The sequence below is a fragment of the Stegodyphus dumicola genome, chromosome 1, assembly GCF_044657685.1.
Source record: "Stegodyphus dumicola isolate Sdum_Otavi_A_Nest chromosome 1, ASM4465768v1".
Classification (NCBI taxonomy): Eukaryota; Metazoa; Arthropoda; class Arachnida; order Araneae; family Eresidae; genus Stegodyphus; species Stegodyphus dumicola.
Genome location: NC_140768.1, coordinates 186,423,225 through 186,448,200, shown reverse-complemented (window position 1 = coordinate 186,448,200; position 24,976 = coordinate 186,423,225). Strand labels below are relative to the sequence as shown.

At 33.4% G+C, this 24,976-nt stretch overlaps 1 protein-coding gene across 2 annotated transcripts in view; it reads left to right on the top strand.

Annotated features, from left to right (window-relative positions):
* Positions 1 to 24,976, top strand: part of LOC118194091 (putative cationic amino acid transporter) — a 415,734-nt gene that overhangs the window by 341,997 nt on the left and 48,761 nt on the right. For both annotated transcript variants that reach the window (XR_015043044.1, XM_085823803.1), the window contains exon 4: positions 15,033 to 15,170. Coding sequence is in view for 1 of the 2 variants with exons in the window: in XM_085823803.1 (XP_085679929.1) it covers positions 15,033 to 15,170 (138 nt within the window). In the remaining variant the exon portion in view is untranslated. The remainder of the gene's footprint in view (positions 1 to 15,032; positions 15,171 to 24,976) is intronic.

The window sequence follows — 24,976 nt, the reverse complement described above, 5'->3', positions numbered from 1 at the left end:
GAACTCGACTCCGTTCGCCCGCTAACATAGAATTCCACCATGGTGTTTTATTTGGAATAGAGTGACTTCGCCGTTTAAGTACTTTATCACAGACCGTCTGCAATGTGTCTATTATCATATTGCATGCTGTTTCGAGCTCTTCTTTATCACTTGCATTTTCAAAGGCTGCTACTAAATGAGAAACATGGGGTGCTAAAGAGCTGCCAAATTTCTGGAAATTTATATATTTTGTTTTCCATCTGTTTTTAACTGCGTATTGAAGTCAATGTCAAATTTCCACTAGTATAAACGGGCTTTAAGTGGCCTAGCGAAAGAAGGAGGAATAATCTCCAATTAACAAGCACATCTGATCACAAAGCAGACTCCGCTGTTTATTTCACCTTATAAGTGACCCTTATTCCATCCATTAGCCGGACTTTAATCGCTATCCAGCCTGAGAAATCTGGCGCCTTCCTTTCGGTAATTCATATCCTATGTGAAATACCCAATTGCTATCATGTACGATATTCAAATGAAACCTATTAATATGAACAGGGAAGAACTGGGACAGAGGTTAAATATGAACTAGGACATAGATTAAATGGGAACTTTGACAGTGCTTAAATATGTGTAAAGGTGTTTTAAAATTTTATGTATATATATAAACGTGTTTTTAAATAAGAAACATATAAAAAATGCTTTACTGTATCTACAGTATTACAGCAATCATGTCTTTTTTGCTTTTTTAACTATTTTAACTATTATCGTCTACTGTTGAAATAAAATTCAAAAGTTTCGCTTTTTTCCTATATTCTCCCTCAAGAGAACAAATACGAACAGATTGCATTCTACAGGTGCTGTCAAATGTTGGATTTTTAATGCCCATCATGAGAAATACGGAAATTACAGTTAAGATATAATTACAGTTAACTTAGCAGTTGCCGATACGAAATCATCTCACTCAGTTGACCCATCTCATTCATGTAAACGAAGAGGGAAATATCTATTGCCGCTACCGTGACAGCGATCAAGAAAGAAATGGATAAACCCACAGCTTGGCATTCTTTCAGAAATGAAAGACATCATCGCCTTTCGGGACGCCAAAGCTGTAAACATTGTGATCGCGGAAAATTCAATCAAGTTCTTTTGATAAGACGAAGCAGGAGAAAAAGTAATCATCGTTGCTATTTTAGAAGTTGTCACTCTTAAAATGAAGCTATTCTTGCATTTAATAAAAGATTACGAGCGATAACCCAATAATCTATCATTCAGCTTTCATTGATAACAAATCCACGATTTTATGTGATGAAGAAATAGTACTTTAAAATAAAACACAAATAAATTTAAATGGATGCAATTGTACTCTATTTGATTGACAAGAAACCCTGAAAGAAGAGATATCACGTACTTCGTTGTCAGGCTGATTAAAAGGAATATTCTTATGTTCAGGAATAATGACCATTTTTATTACTATTTAGACATCTAAATAGTTACTTTTATGAAAGTTCTCAACAATACCGTAATTTTAAAACATTTTGACACAATATATTACATGATTCGACACAAAAATTACTGTCGTTTTATATATATTGTTCTATTTGAAAAACTGTCCTACTTCAGTCAAAGCTAGAACAATTTTGTTTTAACTCAGAACACAATTCTTTTCAGAAAAACACAAATATAAACATTTTGTTTTCAACCATTTGACCTTACAAATAGCAATGGATGGAAATGTTTATAAATAGAGTTTTGGACTAAAAATATGTGCATTTAAATTTCCTTTTCCTTTATCAGTGCATAAAAATGTAAAGTCAGAGTAGAATGAAGTTTGATTCTTATATTCTTCGTTGCTGAAACCACATTTTTTGCAAGGTTCAGTTGATGCCATTCCGTGAAAAGAAACTTTTTGTCTGAAAGGAAGAGAAATGAGAGAGTAAAGTACTTGCCCTGCTCTGGGCAGCTTTATTATACACAAAAAGAACTTTTTTTATTCTTGAAGATTTTTTGCTTAGTTTTGAGGGTTTTGATAGTTAATGGAGTAACTTCGTGAAATTCTACTTACTGTTAGAGCTATAAAGTATTCCTTGAAACATTAAATAGACAAATGTTCGGAGCATTTTTATGAACATTTTTCCTTAATCCTGCAAAGTAAATCCAGTTCTTTAAATTTTAATTCTTTTTCCTCTCCTTCTTTTACTAAATTAATTTCTTACCCACGTAGGAAACATACAAAATATGGTGTTAAAATGAAATGCAGTAGCATTTTATTTCTTTTATTATATCACGGAAAAGAATTTAAAAAGATAAGTCATTTTATTACTAACTTAAAAGAGGAAATTTGAAAACAGTTGTCTCTTTTTAATCATTCACAAACCGAATTCAATTGCAGTTAGGATTTAGTTTTAACATAACAAGATGTGGTTTAACATAAAAAGACGTGATATCCCAATAAGTGAGTATGGCACACCTTTTTAGCCAAATCAGTTTTCCACGTTTTGACAAAATTTTAATTTTAGGAATATGCTAACAGTAGTCCCAAAGACCTCGTCTCGTGCGCTATAACCCAAGATAATCTCAAATGTGTGATATCATTTGTTGCATTACTGAGTTACTAGTTGTATTTCTTTATCTAAAACCAAGTTTACTTAGACATCTTGAATTTCTCATTCCTCAGATTCAAAAGCTACAGCCATTGTCTTTGTGTAGATTACTAACACTTTACTAGAAACTGGATGGAAATTAATCTCATTAAAAAAACTAAACACCGAAAGTGATTTTTACTGGTAGCTAAATAGGGCACGATGATTTTATCCCTTAACCACCAAACGTACTTTGTATTGTAATTAGACGCTTTTTTTACGGGTCTTTGTAAATGACAAAATCAAAAGTTTGAAACACCTATGATTTACATGCCTTCATTCAAACTGGAATTTCTGTCTTAACTTATAAGTTTGGTGTCTAGTCCAGACTTATTAATTTTCTTGCAATGGCACATTGAAACTGGATGCTTTGAATGCTTTTGAATGAGTACCTGGCATTCAAAAACCCAAGTGCTCTGTAGAAAGTTCTTTAAACTGAAAATTAAGCTAAGATATTGTTTTCTATTTAATTATACACAGAGAGGGAAATAAAATCGGAATATTACCACACAGAAATCCAAATTTCTGCGAAATCGAGATTATTATAGAAAAATAATATTTAACTATTTCGTCTTTTCAGACTTTCAGACAATTTTTCAGAATTATCTTCTTCAGACAGCATAGTTTAAGCATAAGGATGCGAGGCAGCAGGTTGTATTTTTAATTTGCTACCTAATTTGCCTGGTATTTCGCAAAACTTATTTTTGTCCTTGGTGATACAGATACTGTCCCGTGATGCTACTGATTCAGTGAAGCATCGTAAAAAAGCTCCAAGCAAATATTCCAAAACATTTTCATGGCAGTTATTATTTAGAAAAATTTATATATTAATATAAAGACTTTTTGTAACAGTTATTGTTCACAAATATCTTAACTTTGTTCAAAATGTATTTTACAATATTGTTGATTTTATGACGGAATATTTATTATATATTTTCGAAACTCGAGTTCCTTCAGCTGGTTTAACGTTGCGATGTGCTTGTGTGAGTGGGCATAAGAAGAGGTAGTGTTCTGGAGATCCTCTTTCTCTACAAACACCGTTGTCCGAGAAAAAAAAATTCCTCACTTAAGTAATATGTGAAGAAGGGTCCATCTCCAGATATGAGTTGATTTAAACAGAGGTTACTGAGACATCTTTTCTCTCTTATTACGTTGATTAATTCATGTGTTCTCTTACTTTGGGTTATCAGGTTCAATTGTTCCGTCTTACTTTCTTCGGGAACATGCAAGGACCTGACTCGGAACAGAGAGCTTACTAAAGCTATGTTCAATCACTGTGGGAAGTAGACAAGATACACAAGAAGGGTATACAAAACCCTTTATTTTTCTCTATTTACAATAACTTCCGTACTTCGGAATACACAGACCCACTACTTGTGGTCTAAACGTAAAAATATAAAAAAATAAAACTAAACTCTAATTTATCTTTAAAATAATAAACGTGGAGGATTGGCCTTATATTAACAGGAAGCCGTATGTAGTACAGAGAACTGTGAACACTACAATACGTTTAAAAATTATCAAGAGGATTAAAACCTCTGGCCTGGAAGGCAACCAGCAACTGAGTAAAACTTCTAAAGTAAGCGGCCTGCTTCGACTCACTGCTTCCTCTCTCTCGCTTCGCAAAAAGCCACAACTTAAATACTTGGCGTTCGCCAGCAAACTTTGCATAAATACAATAACGCTTATAATTCTGGCCGGAAGTAGAAAATAAGAAGTGATAGTAAAGATTTAAAATAAAATAAACGTTAGTAAAACTTAAGATCCTTACATACTTCCCGCCAGAGTTAATTAGTTTGAAACTGAGGTCTAAAACGACCTTGTTGAAACCTTTTAGCTCTAGAATCTAACGCGAGGCCGATCTTTTACAAACATACTTCGCTAGAAACTAGAAATTTAAAAGAAAGAAATTTGTTTTTACAATAGCAGCTCCCAGGACACACAATTTTTTTCATCTGTACTGCATCTAAACAGGAGCTTTTATTCAAATCTGGTTCCTTCCAGATATCTGGAAGGAAAACTAGTTTAATGAAATGTTACACAATGAAATGGCAAGTAACATGTATAATTATATTTCTCTTAACATTCTTATTTCATTCATGACTATTTTAATTATCTCTCCCCGTGCTCTCTGACATGTGTTGTAAAAGAACACCAAACACGAATGTGTTTATGTCTATGTGTTCAACACTTCCTCCTGCAATCAAAGCACTAACGTGTTAAAATTCAACATAGACAAGACCAGCCATTCAACAAGACCTCGTAACACACCCTAATTTCAACTCTAAACCCTGAGGTACTATTCTGAAAGTGGCTAACTCTGAAGTGTAGCGTCAGAGAGCCTAACTACATCATTCAACCTTTAACACATATTCACCATGATTTAGTCTTTTTACAATCACACGAATAAAAAAAAATTTAACATTACTTTCACTTTTACCATATCACGGTATTTCTTAACATTTAAAATAACAGTTCACATTGTATATAAGAACATATTAACATGCCGTTAATTTTATACATTTGAAAACATACATTAGTAGTACATTGTTAACTTCTGTTCTTTTCAAAGCAAGTGCCAATTCTTTCTACATTGAAATAATACATTTCAAAAAGTCTTTCAGACTAAAACTTCTTTCTTGCCAGAATGTTTTAAATAATATTTATACAATAACTTTTTACAATATTTAAGTCTTTACACAACGCTATTATACATCAACTTTAGTTTTACACGCGAGTAATTGAAAAACATAATACCAAAATCGGTAACAACTCATTTCTCGCCCTTTTGGCGATAAAGGTAGACCTCGCATGAGGTAAAACTTCTTGAAATCTGCCACTTGCAGCAAGAATGAAAGATTAACTTAAGTTTGCAAAGTAGCATAAAATTTTACTTATCTTTGTGATATTCGGACATTCTTTGCTGAGCCCAGTCTTGGAATGTAGCGTAGATTGTTGTTTGATTTATCCTCCTTCTTGTACGGGCTCGCCCTTCAGTGCCTTCCTCTAGAAGCTTCCTTTTTTCACCAGTTCGGTCACCCTTGAATACCTTCTTTTTCGCCTCTGCCTGTGGTCTTGGCCGTTTGATGGCAGCTGGTCTTGGCGGAACCGGGAAACTTCTTTCGCGTTCCTGCTTGGACCTCGTTGCTGGCCGTTCAAATTTTCCTTGTAACTTTTCCTCCGCCGCTGGTGGCCCTTCCGCCGTTCGGCGACATTTGCTGCGGAGAGTCCTGTCGGATAAGTAGATCTTCCGTTTTAGAGCCGGGTTATAGTTGCCGTCACATCTCCTGGTTCTCTTTGCATACGTCGTCATTCTCCCTTCTTCATTCTGGGGGTGATCGTGAGCTCTCTTTTCTGGACGGTGGAACGGCTTCTTTTTCATGCTACCTTCAATTTTTCCGCGGGGAAACTTTCTTTTCACCTGCTCCTGCCTCTTAATGGCTTGCCCTTGTACTTGTCGTTTTTCCACCTCTGGAGCTTGTGCCTGCGGTGTCTGCCGTGCCGGATCCTGCAAAAGATCTATGAAAATTTTCATTTTATTACGATCATAGTAGGGTTTGATTTGATCAATGTTTGCGGAGCAGGTTTCACCATTTCTGGCTTTTAACACTACTACAGCGTGAGTTATTTTTTCTATAACATATGGTCCTTCAAATCGTGTAAAAAATTTGGCAGTCTTATCTTCTGGTGCTGAAGAAAGTGAATGCTTAATTTTTAAAACTTCATCCCCTACTTTATAAGTTACTCCCCGTCGTTTCAAGTCGTAATATAATTTTTGTTTTCTCTGTGCTACTTCAGTATTCTTCTTTGCTTCCTTAATTAGTTTTTCTATATCACCCATTTTAAATTCTGGGGCTCTTTGTTGCACATAAAATAATTTATCTAACGGCGTTATAACCTTTCTGCCTAGAAATAACTCAGCAGGAGTTTTTGCCTGTTGTATCATGTTCTGCGGTCCTAAGGGCGAAAGCAAATTCATTGACATAGTTATCCCAGCTTTTATGAAAATTTTTAACATAACTACGGATAATTTTCACTATATTTCTATTGACCCGTTCCGCTATATTTGGTTGCGGCCGATACGGGACCATTTTTAAATGACGTATGCCCAGTTTTTGGCACATGTCTTCAAATATATTACTTACAAATTGAGGACCATTATCCGATATAACATTTAGGGGCGCCCCGGATATATTATATTTATTTAAAATAGAATCAGTAACTAATTTCGCGGAGGCTCGTTTTAAGGGAACAATTTCGGTCCATTTACTAAAATGATCAACCATAACAAGGAGATAGCGACTTTTATTTAACTGACTTTTTGGGAAAGGGCCCAATAAATCGATGCCAATTATTTCATTTGGAAATTCGGATTTAATACTATTTAGAAACCCGGCCGGTCGGAAATTAATATAATTAACTGCTTGACATGTTGGGCAGGACTGGACATACGCCCTTGTTAACTTTTGCAGTTCAGGAAAGTAGACTGCCTCGCGTACGCGTTGGATAGTTTTTCGAATACCAGCATGAGAAGCTAAAGGGCTGTCATGGAGCTCCTGCAGGATATTTAATCTAAGACTAGCTGGGATAACAGGTCGAAATTCGTTGTTGGAATTCGTAGTTTTTGTATAGAATAATAGACCATCTATTAGTTCGTAATGGGCCGCCCTATTTCTTATCGCCACAATATCTTGGTGGCTAAAATTTTCAGGATCCTTCAAATACTCATAAATGCTTCCAAACTCAGGATCCTTACCCAGTTCGGTTATTACAGTTTCTCTGGAATTTATTGTACATGCTGTGAGCATTGCCACCTTTACGGTATTACCTTGTTCATCTATTTTAATTCTTGATAGGGCATCTGCTACAATATTTTCTTTTCCGGGGGTATGCTTGATTACCAGATTATATTCTTGCAGCTTGAGTGCCCATCTTATTAACCTTGGGGATAAGTTTTTCCCTGAGTACAATCTAGTTACCGCCGCATGATCAGAGTACACTGTTATTGGCGCCTTTCCAAAATAGACTCGGAACTTTTGCACTGCTAACAGAACCGCAAGTGCCTCTCTATCGGTCGCGGAATAGTTTCTTTGTGTTTGATTTAAAGTTCCGCTAAAAAATGCCACGGGCTGCTGATTTTGCGAAATTACCGCTCCTACCGCATAATCCGAAGCATCCGCTGAAATTTCTAAATTCTCATCCTTTTCAGGAAATTTCAACACAGGGGCTTGCGTTAATGCTTGTTTTAATTTTTCGAAAGCACGAGAATCTTGCCTTTTTCCTTTTTAATTTTAACAATGGTTCAGCAATAGCTGCAAAATTTTTTATAAAGCACCTATAATATGAACAAAGTCCTAGAAAAGAAGAGAGCTTCTTCGCCGTGTTTGGAGTCGGATACTTTTGTACAGCGATTATTTTTGATTCGTCTGTCTCTATTCCTTTCTGAGATATCTTGTAACCTAAATATTTTAATTCAGGGGCTGCAAATTTCCACTTATCGACATTAACTTTTAGACCGGCCTCATTTAATAAAGAAAACACCTGTCTTAAATCCTGTACATGTTGGTCGAGATTATCACTAGTAATAATGATATCGTCTAAATAGATAAATGTGGACTTTCCAAGAACAGGTCTTAACACAATGTCCATACATCGCTGAAATGTTGCCGGCGCCCCTGAAAGGCCAAACGGCATACGCAAAAATGCATAAGTGCCAGACTTGGTTATAAAAGCAGTCTTAGGCACGTCGTCAGGCCTAACCCCTATTTGAAAATAACCAGTCGTTAAGTCTAAAGTCGTCATATATTTGGTGGATGTTATGTTCCTTAGAATTTCATCAATAATAGGTAACGGATATACCGGATATTTAGTTATGGAGTTTAATTTACGGTAGTCAATTGCGAATCTCCACCTTTTTGGGTGTGTCAAAGGATAGTCATTATTTTTCTTACATAAAACCACCGGGCTAGCATAACTACTTGAGATGGGCGTTATGATCTTTTTACGTAGCATATCGGTGATATGCCATTCTATAATTTTTTTCTTATTCTTATCATACCGGTATGCTTTGTGGCGAACTGGCATTGAATCTCCGGTGTCAATACTATGGTTACTAACCTGAGTAAATCCTGGAATATCACTAAATAACGAAGCAAATTCACTTACCACTTGTCGGATTCTTCCTTGCTCGTCATTAGGCAGGTGGTCAAGATTTAACATCGGCGGTTCAGCCTTTTCTGCACGAACTGGTTTCATTGTCAACTTAAGGGACGCTTCATTAAAATCCAGCGTTGCTTGTGCCTCTGAAAGAAAATCTATTCCTAAGATTATATGTGCTTGCAGATTCTTTACTATAAAAAACATCACCTTTACTTGTTCGTCCTTGATACGGACATACAGCGGTACTTTACCTATACACGTACATTTTTCTCCTTGCCCGCTAACACTGTCGTATTATCCGAATTATATATGCGGTATTTCCGAAAATACTTCCTAAAAAAAGCTTCTGCCACACAGGAACACTGCGCGCCTGTATCCAGGAGTGCGGTGGCTGGGATATTATTCACCAACACTTCAATCTTCGGAAGAGTCAAATTTTTCACCATTACTGTATTTAACTTGAAGGAAGAGTGGTTTTCTTGGCCTTCGGATTTCCGCACCCTCCCGTCAGCAGAAATCCGTTTTAGTTTAAATCCTTTTTCGTTTCCGTGCTTTCCTTCTTTTTCCACTGGCCTTGAGACTTTTTTCCTGGATTGCTATTGAACTGTCGACGTTCGCCGGCTGTTTTTGAATGCTCGGGTTTCCTTGCCCACTGATTCGCTTTGCTTCCGTAGCCGTGTGCTTGACTTTGCTGTAGTCTTGGCGCACCAAATTGGTTTCGCTGTTGATATTGGCGTCTTCTTTCAACGTCCGCCGTTCTTCTACTTTCAAACTGGATTGCTAGCTCAAATAACTTTTCCAGTGTAGTCGGATTTCTTAATTCAATAAAGTCTTGCACTTGGGGCAGTAACCTCGGCAAAATCACTTGAATTATCTCAGGATCCGGACGGTTTCCATACAAGAGTTTGAAGACGTGAATTTTTCTTAAAATAAAGCTTGAGAGATTTTCGATTCTTTGTTGATATATGCTGAAAAGTTCCGTTTCTTATTTCGCACGATCCCTTACGACAGGGAAGCCTTTTAGTAGGGCAGTCTTGAAATTCTCGTAAGTATAGGTGGGACTTCCTGCTTGACCCAAGAGACTTCTGCCTATACATTTGAATCAGTTAAGCGCTTGGCCCCTCAAAGCGCTGGTAGCTAAGGTAACTTTTTGAAATTCGTGCACGGGGTAGAGCATGAAGTGGTCATCCAATTTTTCCAAAAAACTGGTTACCGGTGAGTTTCCATTAAATGTTGCTTCTGGTTTCATCGAAGCGCGCATGGTCTGGACGATGTAACCAAATCCTTCCAGGGCGGCAGCTGGCATTTTTGGATTCTGAGCCGCTTCTGCAGGCAGCACAGGTTCTTCTTGAAACTCGGCCATGGTTATTCTTCTTCGTTGGGCGCCACTATGAGGTTCAATTGTTCCGTCTTACTTTCTTCGGGAACATGCAAGGACCTGACTCGGAACAGAGAGCTTACTAAAGCTATGTTCAATCACTGTGGGAAGTAGACAGGATACACAAGAAGGGTATACAAAACCCTTTATTTTTCTCTATTTACAATAACTTCCGTACTTCGGAATACACAGACCCACTACTTGTGGTCTAAACGTAAAAATATAAAAAAATAAAACTAAACTCTAATTTATCTTTAAAATAATAAACGTGGAAGATTGGCCTTATATTAACAGGAAGCCGTATGTAGTACAGAGAACTGTGAACACTACAATACGTTTAAAAATTATCAAGAGGATTAAAACCTCTGGCCTGGAAGGCAACCAGCAACCGAGTAAAACTTCTAAGGCAAGCGGCCTGCTTCGACTAACTCCTTCCTCTCTCTCGCTTGGCAAAAAGCCACAACTTAAGTACTTGGCGTTCGCCAGACAAATTTTACATAAATAAGTTAACGCTTTTAATTCTGGCCGGAAGTAGAAAATAAGAAGTGATAGTAAAGATTTAAAATAAAATAAACGTTAGTAAAACTTAAGATCCTTACAGGGTAATACAGTTCCATTCGTTCGTCCATAGTTTTTTTAGCTATTTTTGTGTTGTATGAATTAGAAAATTAATTAAAATTGTTTTAGCATCAGATGAAATGTGGCACTTATCTAAAAATTCAGAACTGGCAATGAAAAGGAAATATTTTATACGTCACATCCCGACGATCATAAGTAAGTACAGCTATTTCTGGACTTAATTCGATCAAAATGGGTACATTTCTAGCTACTTCGTAGAATGACATGACTGTTGCTACTGAAAAAAGCCCGAATGTCCTGAATAATATTCTTACAAATATCGACCCGTAGAAATACCTCCCCCTCCCCAATTATTCGGAAACTATCGAGTTCAAATCGGTAATAACTCTTCCTGAAAGCCAGTAAATTCAAAATCATAGAACTATTCTTTTTCCTCATATCAGCAAATAACAACATTTTATTCGTTCCGCCCCATACAATACTAAAACTGCAACCATAAAATTCGCTACCTAACTTTAATAAATTTTTACATAAAATTAGCAAAGCAACAACCTTCTGTTTAGTCAAAAACTCAATGGATTTCGATTGCAAATAGATACAAGCCCCTCTTCATCAGGAGCAAAGAAATCTGCAAGACCAAAAAGCTGCAGGTGCAACGGTCATATACCCATATACAACAGTAAAGCGACCGAAAAGGTAGCTCTATTTGTCAGCATAGCTAGTAATCAAATTTAAAAAATAAGTTAAAATAGAATTTTAGAAGCATCAGAAAGGACTGTAATACACTTAAAGACATTAACTAAACAAGATAAATGCTTGTCAATGGGAAATTTTCACATGTCCCGAGTCAATACAAAGGACTCATCTTTTTTAAATTCTTGGTATGAGCATGCGTAAACTTCTTTCGAAATGATAAGCAGAATAAAAAATAAAGCAAACAAACAATTAAGCAACTAATAAGCAAAGAAACCGAGCTAAATAAAGCCATGCAAGAAATAATAACTACAAAGAAACTTAAGTAATGTGGTTTTTTTCGACTAATAATAGATTCATTGTAACCTTTTGTGTAGACGCTTTCCTTGGAGAATTGCTTAATTAGAATTTAGGAAAGCTGCGAGCTTTCTCGTTCATTTTATCAGTATACTTGGAAAGGACTTTCTGCGAAGCAAACAGTCTCCTCGAAGAAAAAGTGGTAAAATTCAAAGGATCACTCATTAAATACAATAATAATTATTGTATTTAATTAAAATAACTTTCATAGTTAATTTGAAATAAGGTTTGTGTGCTCAATACTACAGATAAATAATAAATGTTCAAATGAAATATTAAAAAAGTCTTCTTTGAAGGTAACAAAAACATTTGGGGAATCTCCATAACTGTTTTCGATTTTTATGCTTTTATTGCAACGAAGCTTTATCAAAATATTTGGATTTACCTAGGGACTAAGCAAAGATTTTATTTAGAAACATATCTAAATTTTTATCTTTTGTGATTGGCAGCAGAAAATTTCATATTTACAGAACGTAGTTTATTTAAAGTTTTTAAGATAAAATAGTAATATAATATTAAAGTCTGGTTAGAATGATCCTAATAAATCATTTCTATAACATATACCTCCTTCATCTTTCACTGATGACTGGATTTAATAATTCCCTTTTATTTAGTTTCCTCGTGAAATTGATAGCTTCGCTTCCCTTGCTCCTATTTGCATTTAACTTTGATTAAAATGCGTTCGCATATCTAATATATAAGATGTCAAACTGCTGCTTTTGCGATGAGGGTAAAGCATACTCCTGGGATTAATCACTGGTGGTCATTTCAAAGCGAAAATGTGGCTTAACTTGTTGGTTCTTAAAATTTTACGGTTAGTAATTCCTCATTGGCTGTTCATTGGCATATCTAATATATAAGATGTCAAACTGCTGATTTTGCGATGAGGGTAAAGCATATTTCTCCTGGGATTAATCACTGGTGGTCATTTCAAAGCGAAAATGTGGCTTAACTTGTTGGTTCTTAAAATTTTACGGTTAGTAATTCCTCATTGGCTGTTCATTGGCATATCTAATATATAAGATGTCAAACTGCTGATTTTGCGATGAGGGTAAAGCATATTTCTCCTGGGATTAATCACTGGTGGTCATTTCAAAGCGAAAATGTGGCTTAACTTGTTGGTTCTTAAAATTTTACGGTTAGTAATTCCTCATTGGCTGTTCATTGGCATATCTAATATATAAGATGTCAAACTGCTGATTTTGCGATGAGGGTAAAGCATATTTCTCCTGGGATTAATCACTGGTGGTCATTTCAAAGCGAAAATGTGGCTTAACTTGTTGGTTCTTAAAATTTTACGGTTAGTAATTCCTCATTGGCTGTTCATTGGCATATCTAATATATAAGATGTCAAACTGCTGATTTTGCGATGAGGGTAAAGCATATTTCTCCTGGGATTAATCACTGGTGGTCATTTCAAAGCGAAAATGTGGCTTAACTTGTTGGTTCTTAAAATTTTACAGTTAGTAATTCCTCATTGGCTGTTAGGAGTCGTAAAATACAGAACTGATAGTATAATTGGAAATATATTGCATATCTTTGTTCTTGTCTGAACTCATAATACTACTATGGTATTTTATACTATATTAAAAACACTGGAATTTTGCTTTAATAATTCTTAAGCGAAATAATCTCAACGCAGTTAGTTTATAATATATTTGCCGTTAGCAGATTTAAACGGCTGTGAAACAAATTTGGATTTCCATATCAAAATTTTTCTGGTGAACTAAAGTCATGCGATCATTATCTGACCATAGTTAATCAGTTAATGATTTTTTAATAATATGGATATAAACTATTTTCAAAACGCTGCTTTCTGTTTCATAACTGCAGACCATTTTAATGTTTCTAAATTCCCAGCGCATACACAAACACAAAATAGATATAAAGACTTCTAAAAACTTAGCCACTCTGACATTAACAGGAATACTGAATTTGCTTTCTTCTGACTCTAATATGTAGATTTCGCGTTATTGAATATTCGCATTATTGAATTGATAATATTCTGTGACAAAGGCACATTTATTTGTATTCTGATTTATTTAGTAGTATAGTTTCCTTGCTCAGGATGTAAATAACCGGCTTCTAAATTTATGCGAGAAAAGTTTTAACAGTAAAATTTATTTCTATATTAATACATTAAGCATCATACATAATGGCGCTATTTTTTGTTTATAAGAAGCAAATAACAACACATAATAATGTGTCTTTGCTCACGAAAACATTGTTAATAGGATTCTACAGAAAGGTTATCGCATCCTACATAAAGGTTTAAAACCCATTTTGGAATTTAAATAGCAGCTTGGGAGCATATTTAACAAGTTTTCTAGCAAACTTTCGTTAAAACAGCGTTCTAATAATTTTCAACAACAATAACACGGGATAGGATCATGGAAAGAAGCATGAAGGTGGTCATTTTAGCATATTATTTTCGGTAAAATGAACAAGTAATGAAACTCTGAACTGAAATCGTAATAAATAACTTTAAAATCGTTTTATGCACTTTATTTAGCTTGTTTTTTCTAAAATAGTGACATTGATTTCAACGCCTTTCTTCCAAACTGATTTTCTCCAAATCTTTCAAGCAACTATATTTGAAATGATAATAAAATAATTGACAATAACGTTTCCAAATTTCAGTACATTTATAATTATGATTATTTAGTTTCGAATTTTTTTCAGATATTCTTGCTGAACTATCAAACTAGTCATCACAAAATTTCGATGTTCGTCTATGAGATAGTTGTGATGTTTTCTGGCGCTCTTTATCATAATTTACCGAATGTTAGAACAGAATATAGTCGTTCTTATTTTAATTCTATACTAACATTTCTGTTTTTCCATGAAAGTTCTTGAACCCAAAGAGAAAGCATTTACAGAAAGTTAAAAGTGTTTATTCTAATGAACACGTATAAAAGCCTTAACATTTCAGTGCCTTATAAATTGCAGATGTAAAATAAACATACTTAATAAATAATAAATTAGTGATAGATAATAAATAAAATAAATAAATTAAAATAATAAATATTTTATTATTTATTAATAAATTATAAAATAGTAATAAAATAGTGCGATAGTTCATCGATATATTCAGTTTATTGGCACTATTTTATTATTTAAAACTTAATATATCGATGAAAACCTGTGTAAATTTAATGAAAAAGGGGGAAGGAAAACAAAATATAATTGTAAATACAGGCATAGAATACTATTTTTGTGCCCTAAATATAGAATTTTATGTTTTCCAGATTCTCTGCACTTTGAACAATGTTTTCGTTGTGATCAATCTACTGCTCATATGCGGAATGATCTTGGTAGGAATATTCAATATGGATTCTGAAAACTGGATAGCTGGACCAGGATTTTTTCCGGGAAGAGTAACAGGAGTAAGTATCGACAACTACGATGTGTTAAAAAAAATTTAAGTTTCTTCCTTGCTAAAACGGACTCAGCCTTTGGCGTCATCTCAAATTTGTAGGTTCCAGACTAGGCGGTTAAGTTAACATAGATGAACGACTAAACAAGTAATCAAATAATCATATTTAACTTAATATGCAATATATGTTGTTATTTTCTTAAAGTATTACCTCCTTTTCTGCGTACGTGATTTTTATTCTCACTGATAAAGTATTATTATTTTCAACTAACGATTATATGCTATTCTTTTTTTAATTAATTTAATTGAATAAACGCCAGAAATACGAGGATGCATTTTTATCAGTCGACTATACTTAAGACATTTTGTATATCGTCGATATTATAATTGTGCCTTATCCAACAGTGTAAGAAAGAAGAATTGTTTAAAAACTTACTTTACTTTAAATTCTTAATAACATTTTTCGAAAAAAGTTATTTTATATCATAAGCATAATAAATAACATGCATCTCGTATACCTTATCAATAACGAATACAAAATTTGTAACTTTATTTTGTACGTTATCAACTGCATCTAAAATAAAATCGAACAGGAATGATAAACTTTTGTCGTTACGTACGTAGTGTATGGATTCTCTACATACAATCCTCTTTCTTTTTCCTTCTGTTTTATTAAAAAATATAACATGCTATTTTAATCATTTGATAATATATTTTTATACAATTTTATCTTCCAAAACGAATTGCACGAATCAACACCAGAAACTTTAAAATTAGCTTTTAATTTTATTCAGCCTTGGGGTTTAGTTTTATGTATTTGCAATAGTAAATATGATTTTTATTGAAGACGATAAAGGAATACTTCTATTATTATGTATTTATTTCTTATAATTTTTTAAGTTTTTAAAAAAATATGATGATAAACTTTCCTTTAAAAAGTTCTATTGCAATCTGAAGTTTTCAGATTAAGGTAATGTTTCTTAAATAATTTTCATGAGAGCAACAAGAATGCCATATCTGTGCATCTTCTAGACAGGACTAAGTTTAAAAGTTCCCCTTGATAGAAACCTTGTACGTTAAAGTACGAAAATATCATATCGAATGTGATATGATATTTTGTTACTTTTCTGGCATCAGTAATTACAGATTAAGTAATAAATCTAATTTATCTTCTATTGTCTCAGTCTCGATAAATCAGCTTATTCTGTGGTAATTACATTCAGAAAAGTTTTCAACTTATTTATTTTTACAGCAAAAAGAGCCAGCTAAAAATGTATAAACAATACGCCCTTGTTGATTCTATCTTGATTTATAGTAAGTTCTTTTCTAGAAATTAACTTTTAATTTTTTCATCCAAAGTAATACTGCTATTTATCTTAGTTTTTATCTCTTGTATCTTGTATACAACTTTTTCTGCTTGGTTTTGTTGGAAGAAAACTGGAGTTGATGTGGATGTAATCATTTATCTTGTAGCATCGATTTTTAGCAGAATGTTTCATTTACTAGTTCTTGTTGCAAACGAAATAGAAAAGGAAATATATTACAAATGTATCTGGAATAGAAGAAATAGAGTTAAATGTATCTAGATGGGATAGAACTATTCATAAACACGTAAATAGGCAGAAATTCTTTCATAATTACAGGCAGATAGTTAACAGATAGCAAAATAACAGTTATGTAAGAGTACTGTCACAAAAGGCACGCTCATTTCTAGATTTATGTACCATTTTACGTGCCATTTAAAACGTGGTTTCATTTTATTTGATAATTAATTCCTCCGTTTATGTGGTGCTTTTAATTATGTGCTATTAGTTAACGTGGTAATTAACTATTTACACATTAATGCAATCTCGATTCTACAAAAGAAGATGACATATTTCTGCAACATTAATTGAAGTTGAGAGTTTCAAAATGTTATCTGTGTATTTGTGCATCTTTTGCTATCTGCAAAGCATTTGCGCACCGTGTGCATTCACTCATGTATAGTCAAATGAGTAATAATATTACCTTTCAGTAATTTACCTTTCACTTCAAATTAAATAAATGAGTCACGTTACGCAGAGAGGAATTATTGCATCTCTCACACGTGTTTTCATGGTAAGAGTGGTTATCTTTGCCCAGTTAACAAATTTGTAGATAAATTTGTAGATTCGTAGTTCGAATTGCAATCACGGAACATTTAACCTTTCACGTTCCTCTTTTCAAAAATCCAAGTGTCTTTACAAGAACAAGTATATGTAGGGCAGGATATCAAAATTTTAGTTTTGGTAGTGCAGGATAATCCCGTCTCACTAGCTGTAAAGCTTCGTCATAATTTCGATGGAGAACACCCCGAGGGATGGTTCAAGAGTATCCCACCCTTCTTTCCCTACTACAACCACTCAAGAGGACTTTCGACTCCACATGCAGTTTGAGTGCCTCAATAACACACAGATAATATACACTTACGAAATCCATGCCTACTCCGGGATTCGAACGCGAACCCAGTGATATAGCAGCCATGAGCACTAACCAACATACCGATCAGCGTGGCTTGTAGTCTCTACAGAAGTGTTTGTACAATTGTGGAGGTCGATAACTCCTCATCACCTGGATTTAGTCGCTTGAGTCTCGTACCTCTCCCCAGTCGCCCTTTAAGTAAGGACGGAAGCAATTATCATAATAATCTGCATATGGTCTCATGGTTTAAGAACTTGATACATCTAGCTAGCTCATGGAAGACTCGTGCTTCGAATCCGGCGAGGACAACGTTGATTTAAACTGTTTCATGATCTGAAATGTTAACCTGCTGACTGCCATGGAATCCACGAAAGTCGATGGCTGCAGCCTGTAAACTAAATGTTTTCACAGCGGCCCCTGAACTGTGAAATGTACTGGGTGATCAATTCGTCTTTATTTGGATTTGATCGACTAGATATCGTGTCTCTCAGCAATCTCTCTTTAAAGTGAAGGAGAAAGTAAAGGAATTATCGTATTATTCTCTTGTGGCGTAGGTAGTTAGTACATCCAACAGTCAAGTGGAAGATTATATCAGCAAAGTCCATAACTGATTTTTTGTGTTTCCTGATTGCGAAAACCTAGTTGTCTTTACAACATATCTACTCTAAAATATGTCAGTCTTCATGGACAAATTTTCAACTACTTGGTTCTAATGGCCATCGAGAAGCCCATTTCTGCGTAGTAATATTAATATTTAAAATGGTCAAAAGTTTTAAGATGTTTTTATTAATATAAAATTTGATTATTTTTTATTTTTAAGTAGTTGATATTAATAAAACTGTTATAAAAGTGATGTAACAAAAAAAAACTGAATTTTTTATTAAACAAATATATAGTAGGATTTATTAATTTCCCTTCGAATTCTGGGAATGAATTGAATCTACCCTGAGTATCAATGGTTTAAATTTATGTCAAAGGGTTACTGTATTTACTTCGATGTCGAAAAATTCCGATTATATTGAATGCATTAGTAGCACTGCATTTTTTAATTACATGTATTACATTGTATACATAAAATATTTAAATTCTAAGTTAATAAATTATATAATTAATTAAATTTCCTCTTCATTTTGATATGTTATTATTCATAATGATAAAAAAATGTTATGTTTTAGTTTCCACTTTTAATAAAATCGTATCCCACGTAAACAGACTTTGCCATCGACTGACCATCAATAAGATCTTTCCCTCATTCTTCTAAAAGTGAAATACTGAATACTGCATTAAATGTTTTAACAGTCATTTTATCTTAATCATTTAACATTCATTATCATTTAACAGTCATTTCCTTAATAATATATTCAAACAAGTGCTATTTTACAGCGTAAACGTCACGAACAAGATATATTTCTAATACCCTGTAGCAGTGTCGACAGCAAGAATTTTATTTCTTGTATACATAATCGCCTGTTAGTTCGTAGATGGCATGGATTTACATGCTTACAAAAATACCAACCGCTTCCAGTGAGAACTTAAAAGATAATGTAACACTACCTTTAAAGGTAAAGAGTAGTCCGCAATTCATGTTAAGCTAACAGGCTGACTCAGAAACCGGCAGAATTCGGTGACAAGAATGCGTAGCCGATATTAAAGTTAACAATAGCAACGTGAGCTTACAATAGCGAAATCACACTCTCACTATACTTTTCGCTCCCAGAAGTCTAAATATTTTCTTTCACCCTAACTCATTCACATCCTGGTGAAGCAGAAAAGGCTCACAAAATAACTATTAGTAAAAATAAATAAAACCTTACACTATATTTAAAATAAAATAATAACTAGCGAATTCTTCAAGCAAATAACCAATACGTAAATACATTTTCTGTTGCCAAATTAGCGTTTCTGTAGCCAATTCAGAGTTTTTGATTAATTTCTGGCAATAATCAAAAATTAATATCTTGCGCAACCTGCAGTAAACAATTCGCAAATAAATTTTTTGCTGCCAAATTAGCGTTTCCAGAGTTTTTAATTAATTTCTCGCCTTAATCAAAAATAAATATCTCGCGCAACCTGTAGTAAACAATTCGTAAATAAATATTTTGTTGCCAAATTAGCGTTTTGAGAGTTTTTAATTAATCTTTCGCAATAATCAAAAATTAATATCTCGCGCAACTTGCACTAAACAATTCGTAAATAAATTTTCTGCTGCCAACTTAGCGTTTTCAGAGTTTTTAATTAATTTCTCGCAATAATCAAACATTAATATCTAGCGCAACCTGCAGTAAACAATTCGTAAATAAATCTTTTGTTGCCAAATTAGCGCTTTCAGAGTTTTGAATTAATTTCTCGCTTTAATTAAAAATTAATATCTCGCGCAACCTGCAGTAAACAATTCGTAAATAAATTTTCTGTTGTTAAGTTAGCGTTTTCAGAGTTTTATTTAATGTCTGGGATGGTTCAAATTGTACGCAGATGAGAATGGTCGAAATGGCTTCCCTGGAATTTTTGCAATTTGAGACTCAACTCATCGCCGTTCCGGATTAGATAACAAGCAAAGAACAAATAAACAGACGGACGCGCATAAATTTTAATAATAGTGATTGTAATGAAGTCTTATGGTAACAAACATATAAATTACAAGTCTCTTTATGTATTTCTTTTTTTTTTTTTTAATTTTGCTCAAACAGTAATGCACTTTTCATTTTTATTTTATTTGTCTTTTTATTTTTATTTTTTTCAGCATCATTTCACTTTCCATAAACAGTGCAGCAACAGAGATTTTAAAATTCAAATTCGTTTTGAGTTAAATTAAATTAAAACGTTTTAATTAAAAAAAAGTTTGAGTTAAAACTATAGGATGGACGTTAGTTCTATTTGTTTGAAGGGCAATCAGATATAGATTCCTTTTCTTCATTAGCAAAAACTTGTGGAGAAAAAATTTTTCTTTTTTCACTTTTATGCAAAACCTTATGTTAATTTTAGGCTGCCTTTTGAAATAATTTTAAGGCAAAGATTTATGTTCGCAAGTTCTCTAAAGTAGATGCTATTTTTAGTTAATAAGAAAAAAGAAAATTTATACGATTCTTCAAACTTTTTTATGTATTTTTTTAAATAACTCTTTCTCGAGATTTCTTCTCTTTCCTTATTCTAAACTGAAGTTTCCAAATACAATTTTTAAAATATTGCTACATTTTGTAAATGCACTTTTTTCATAGCATTTTGAAAGAATTAAACAACGTAAGATTAAATGCCACAGATTTAATGAAATTTCTAGTCTTATTGATCAAAGCATTTTTTAAATGAAATTGCTTGAAACCATTCTACAAATTATGTACTCTGAATTCGCAAACAGATATTTCCCATTTTAATGAGTATTTTAATTTTTTTCCAATATTAATATTTCGATTTCAAAATTGTCTTCATACTGTGCTTTCGAAATCCATAAAAATGCACATATTACGACTGACCATTTACTCCTGCACAACAACTAATTGTCAAATATACTAGTCATTCAATTTTGGTAGTACACTATACCAAAAATCGAGAACAAAAATCTCAGTACTGAAAACAGAACATTTAACCATGTGCTATCTGTAGTTTAAAAATTTCGTCTTTCACAAAAGTCGCGCTACATTTTAAGGGTAATGGTATTCAATACGGTTTTAAACGTATAAATCACTCAGTTCAGTGATCACTTATTTCCATTACAAAGAAAATTTATGTAACTTTAATTAATTTATCCCTAAAAGCATTTTATGGAGATTTTAATCTTTTAAGTTAGGTCAAAGAAAAAGTATTCCTTCACTCTTTCATTTGAAGGGGGTAGATTTAAACAATATTATGAATATAAAACTCCCTTTACAGTCGGATTTGATAAAATTCAAATACCTCGCTTGTTATTGAAATACTTCTGGAAAAAAATGTAAGAATATAAATAGGGCAGATTAATTGTCTATTGAGCTAAATTTAATAAATTTAGAATGACTTTGTTTATAGTAAATAGTAAAAGCTATATAAAAATTTCATATAAATAAAAATTTTCTCACTAACACAATGCTTTGAAAGAATAACTACATTCGCAAAAAATGAAGATTTTCCTTTTCTGTTTCGTGTGAATGTCTCGTTTGAGAAAGGTAACAAGCACTAAAATTACTGATTCTAAAATTAAAAACTGTTTCCATAAGGAACTGTCCCAAAATTAAAATTACGAATACATGTTTGGAAATAATTCAAAATAACTACCACGAATACATGAAAAATTGATATCATATATGTATATATATTTAGAACCGTTGTATTTTAGCGGTAAGAAAATGTGTTTTAAACCAGATTTTATTTGCATTTTTCCATTTTGTAATTTTAATTTTTATTAAGTACTGTAAAATTTTGTTTTTGTTGTTAAGACATTTTTTGTTTTTTTGTTAAGACATTTTGTTAAGAAATTTTGTTTTTCTTGTTACTGTAAAATTTTGTTTTGTTGTTACCATGAATAATTAAATATAATGATATTTGAATTTTCACTTATAAAAATTTGTTTGTAAGGATTATGTTAATTTTATTAACAGTTAAATTTTGAGTTAAACTTCTTTCCTGTCAAATTCTTAACTTCAACTTCTGGCCAGAACGTAGTTTTGGAATCACGTGTGAATGCATAATGAGGAAGAGCGGTATTTAACCGCGAAGTTCTTCGGTCTTAGCGAGAGAGTTACCAGGTATTCTGTCTGTACGCGTCCGTCTCTTTATGCTACTCTCTCGTAAGCTATTATTACGGTCGGCCGTACGTAGGCCCTTGATAAGCTTCGTAGTCAAATACAGTTAAGGGGCCAACTCGGTTAGAATCTTGATACTTCGGCTATATCTCTTTAGTTTAGATTAGTTTTAGTTTACTTCTTAGCCTCTTAAGTTCAAGCACAAGAGTCGGCTATTATTGTACACTCCAAGACGGAGTTCTGTTAAATCTTATCTGAATAATAAAGGGTTATTTACTCTTCCATCTTGTTTTTTCTTGTCCCACGAACTCAAGCGATTATTCGCTTATCAGTTCTTAAAATTCTTCACGTTCAACTGTAACTTAGCATTTACAAAATGGGGAACTCTACATGTTAATACTGATTTTTATGTCAGAGTAATTGCTTGACACTTTGAGAATCCTATCATATTTGAATAGCTTCGGAGATGGCCGGGACTACATATATTCGAATTTGAAGGCCGTTAGAAATGTGACGAGCTGCCGTTATGTATTTCTTTAAACTGTCAACTTACTTGGCTACGGCAGCAGAAACTCTTTCATCAATTTATTGTTCGACATTAGAAGCGCATTCTTCGACTTTTAGTTGGCCAGCAGAAACTGTTTCTTGAATTTTTCCAACTTTAATGTTCAACCGTGTTTATTCTGCCTTCCGTAGCCTCGAATTTATTTTAAATTATGGAAGTAACTTCACTTTTCACTTCCTTTTGACCTGCTATTATTTCTTCTTTAACGGAGTTGACGGCCTCTTCCATCCTTTCTTGGCCTTCTTTCATGTCTTCTTTGAATACAGCAAAGGCTTCACCAGCTTTCTTAATTGCTTCTCCATCGCTCTTCTAACGGTCATTTAGCTCCACTCCTGACGCCAAAACTTGTGTGCGTACAGGCTCGTAATAGATTGAATGCACACAGAACTGATGATATTTTGATAAAATTTATTTTACTCTCCTTACAGTTCTGGAACTTAATATACAAAAATACTCGTACAGCTCTTTTCAGTATCACAGAGCACAATCAGTAGTTACACTTTAAACTACTAAGAACGTTAAACACAGCGTAATACAAAACGCATCTTAACGGCGAACCTGTCACGGATATCTCAATACTCCGAATTCAGCTCCGAACAACTGCTTAGAAAGTGATGATTTCTCCTGTCTTATATAGCTTTCTCCTGGCCGACAAGAGATTCTAGTACCTTGCACTTCTAAGAATTACTAGAAGGCATATGAAAGTTGGATAAGCTTACAGCTACATGTAGAATCAATTACAGTTTTTCGGTTACAGTACCTATTACATTTATACTGGGACTGGACCAATATGTCGCCAAATGGTCGCCAAGTTTGGCCTCTTCTGGTGATTTCCCGCCGAATTCGGCCACAAAAATTAGTCACCGAGACTATCGTCAGCTTGGCGATATCTCGCGTATTTACTCAATGTTAAATAGACTTGCCCCTATATTCTTATTTCTTCTGTAAATAGACTTGCACCTATATTCTTATTTCTCCTGTAAATAGACTTGCCCCTGTATTCTTATTTATCCTATAAATAGACTTGCCCCTATATTCTTACTTTTCTTGTCAAGCTTAGCTTCTTTAGATAGACTTGCCCCTATATTCCTACTTTTCCTGTAAATAGACTTGTCCCTATATTCTTACTTTTTCTGTAAAGCTTAGCTTCTTTAGATAGACCTTGCTCCTATATTCTTACTTTTCCTGTACAGCTTAGCTTCTTTAGATAGACTTGCCCCTATAGTCTTATTTTTCCTGTAAATAGACTTGCCCCTATGTTTCCTGTAAAGCTTAGCTTCTTTAGATTTTCATGGTACATTATACAAAAAAAAAAAAAAAAAAAAAAAAAAAAAAAAAAAACCTACAATTTTTACATATAATTTTACTAAAATTATTATTTACATATGTACAAAATTTGTAACAATATTAACTAATTATAACTAATAAACTAAAACTCTTGTAAGACTGTGTACACTGTTCATGTGCCTAGTCTTACAGTTTTCTTAGTTCAGTGTTGTCTAATTCTTTCCAGTTTTTCATATGGAGCTGAAGAATCAACTATTCTTTGCTTATACTTTTTTGCGTATCTCCTTTGCGTAAGGGAACCTAAGATTTCAGAAAGCATTTTTGCGCTTTCCTAAGATTTTTGCGCTTTTGCAGCTAACGATGGTGGTTCGGTAAAACCATCGAAACTAGTCCTGTGAAAATTTGAAAATATAAACGCTGATTTTTGTTGTTTGACTTCTGAATTAGTATTTCAGAAAGGTATCTAAAATTGTACACAATTCGTCTGAAGTAGTCTCTTTCTTCTTCAGGATGATTTTGAAGTAATGCATGGTTTTTTCACTTGAATATCTGCTTATTTCGGCTGGCTATGATACTTCCTGCTTTGTTGTGACCTGGAATTGTTCTGATTTCAAATCTGATCAATTTTGGCATTTAAAATATACGATGTAAATTTAAATTTCACTTTTTCAGAAAATCTTTGACAGTTTCAGTTATCAGGAAACCTTTGAGTACTTTCTTTGTCTGTTATTTTGTTCATACGTAGACTTATTTTTTGCATTTATGCGCCTTCAAACAGAAAGAAAAATTTAATTCTATGCTTAAAATAAATGAAAT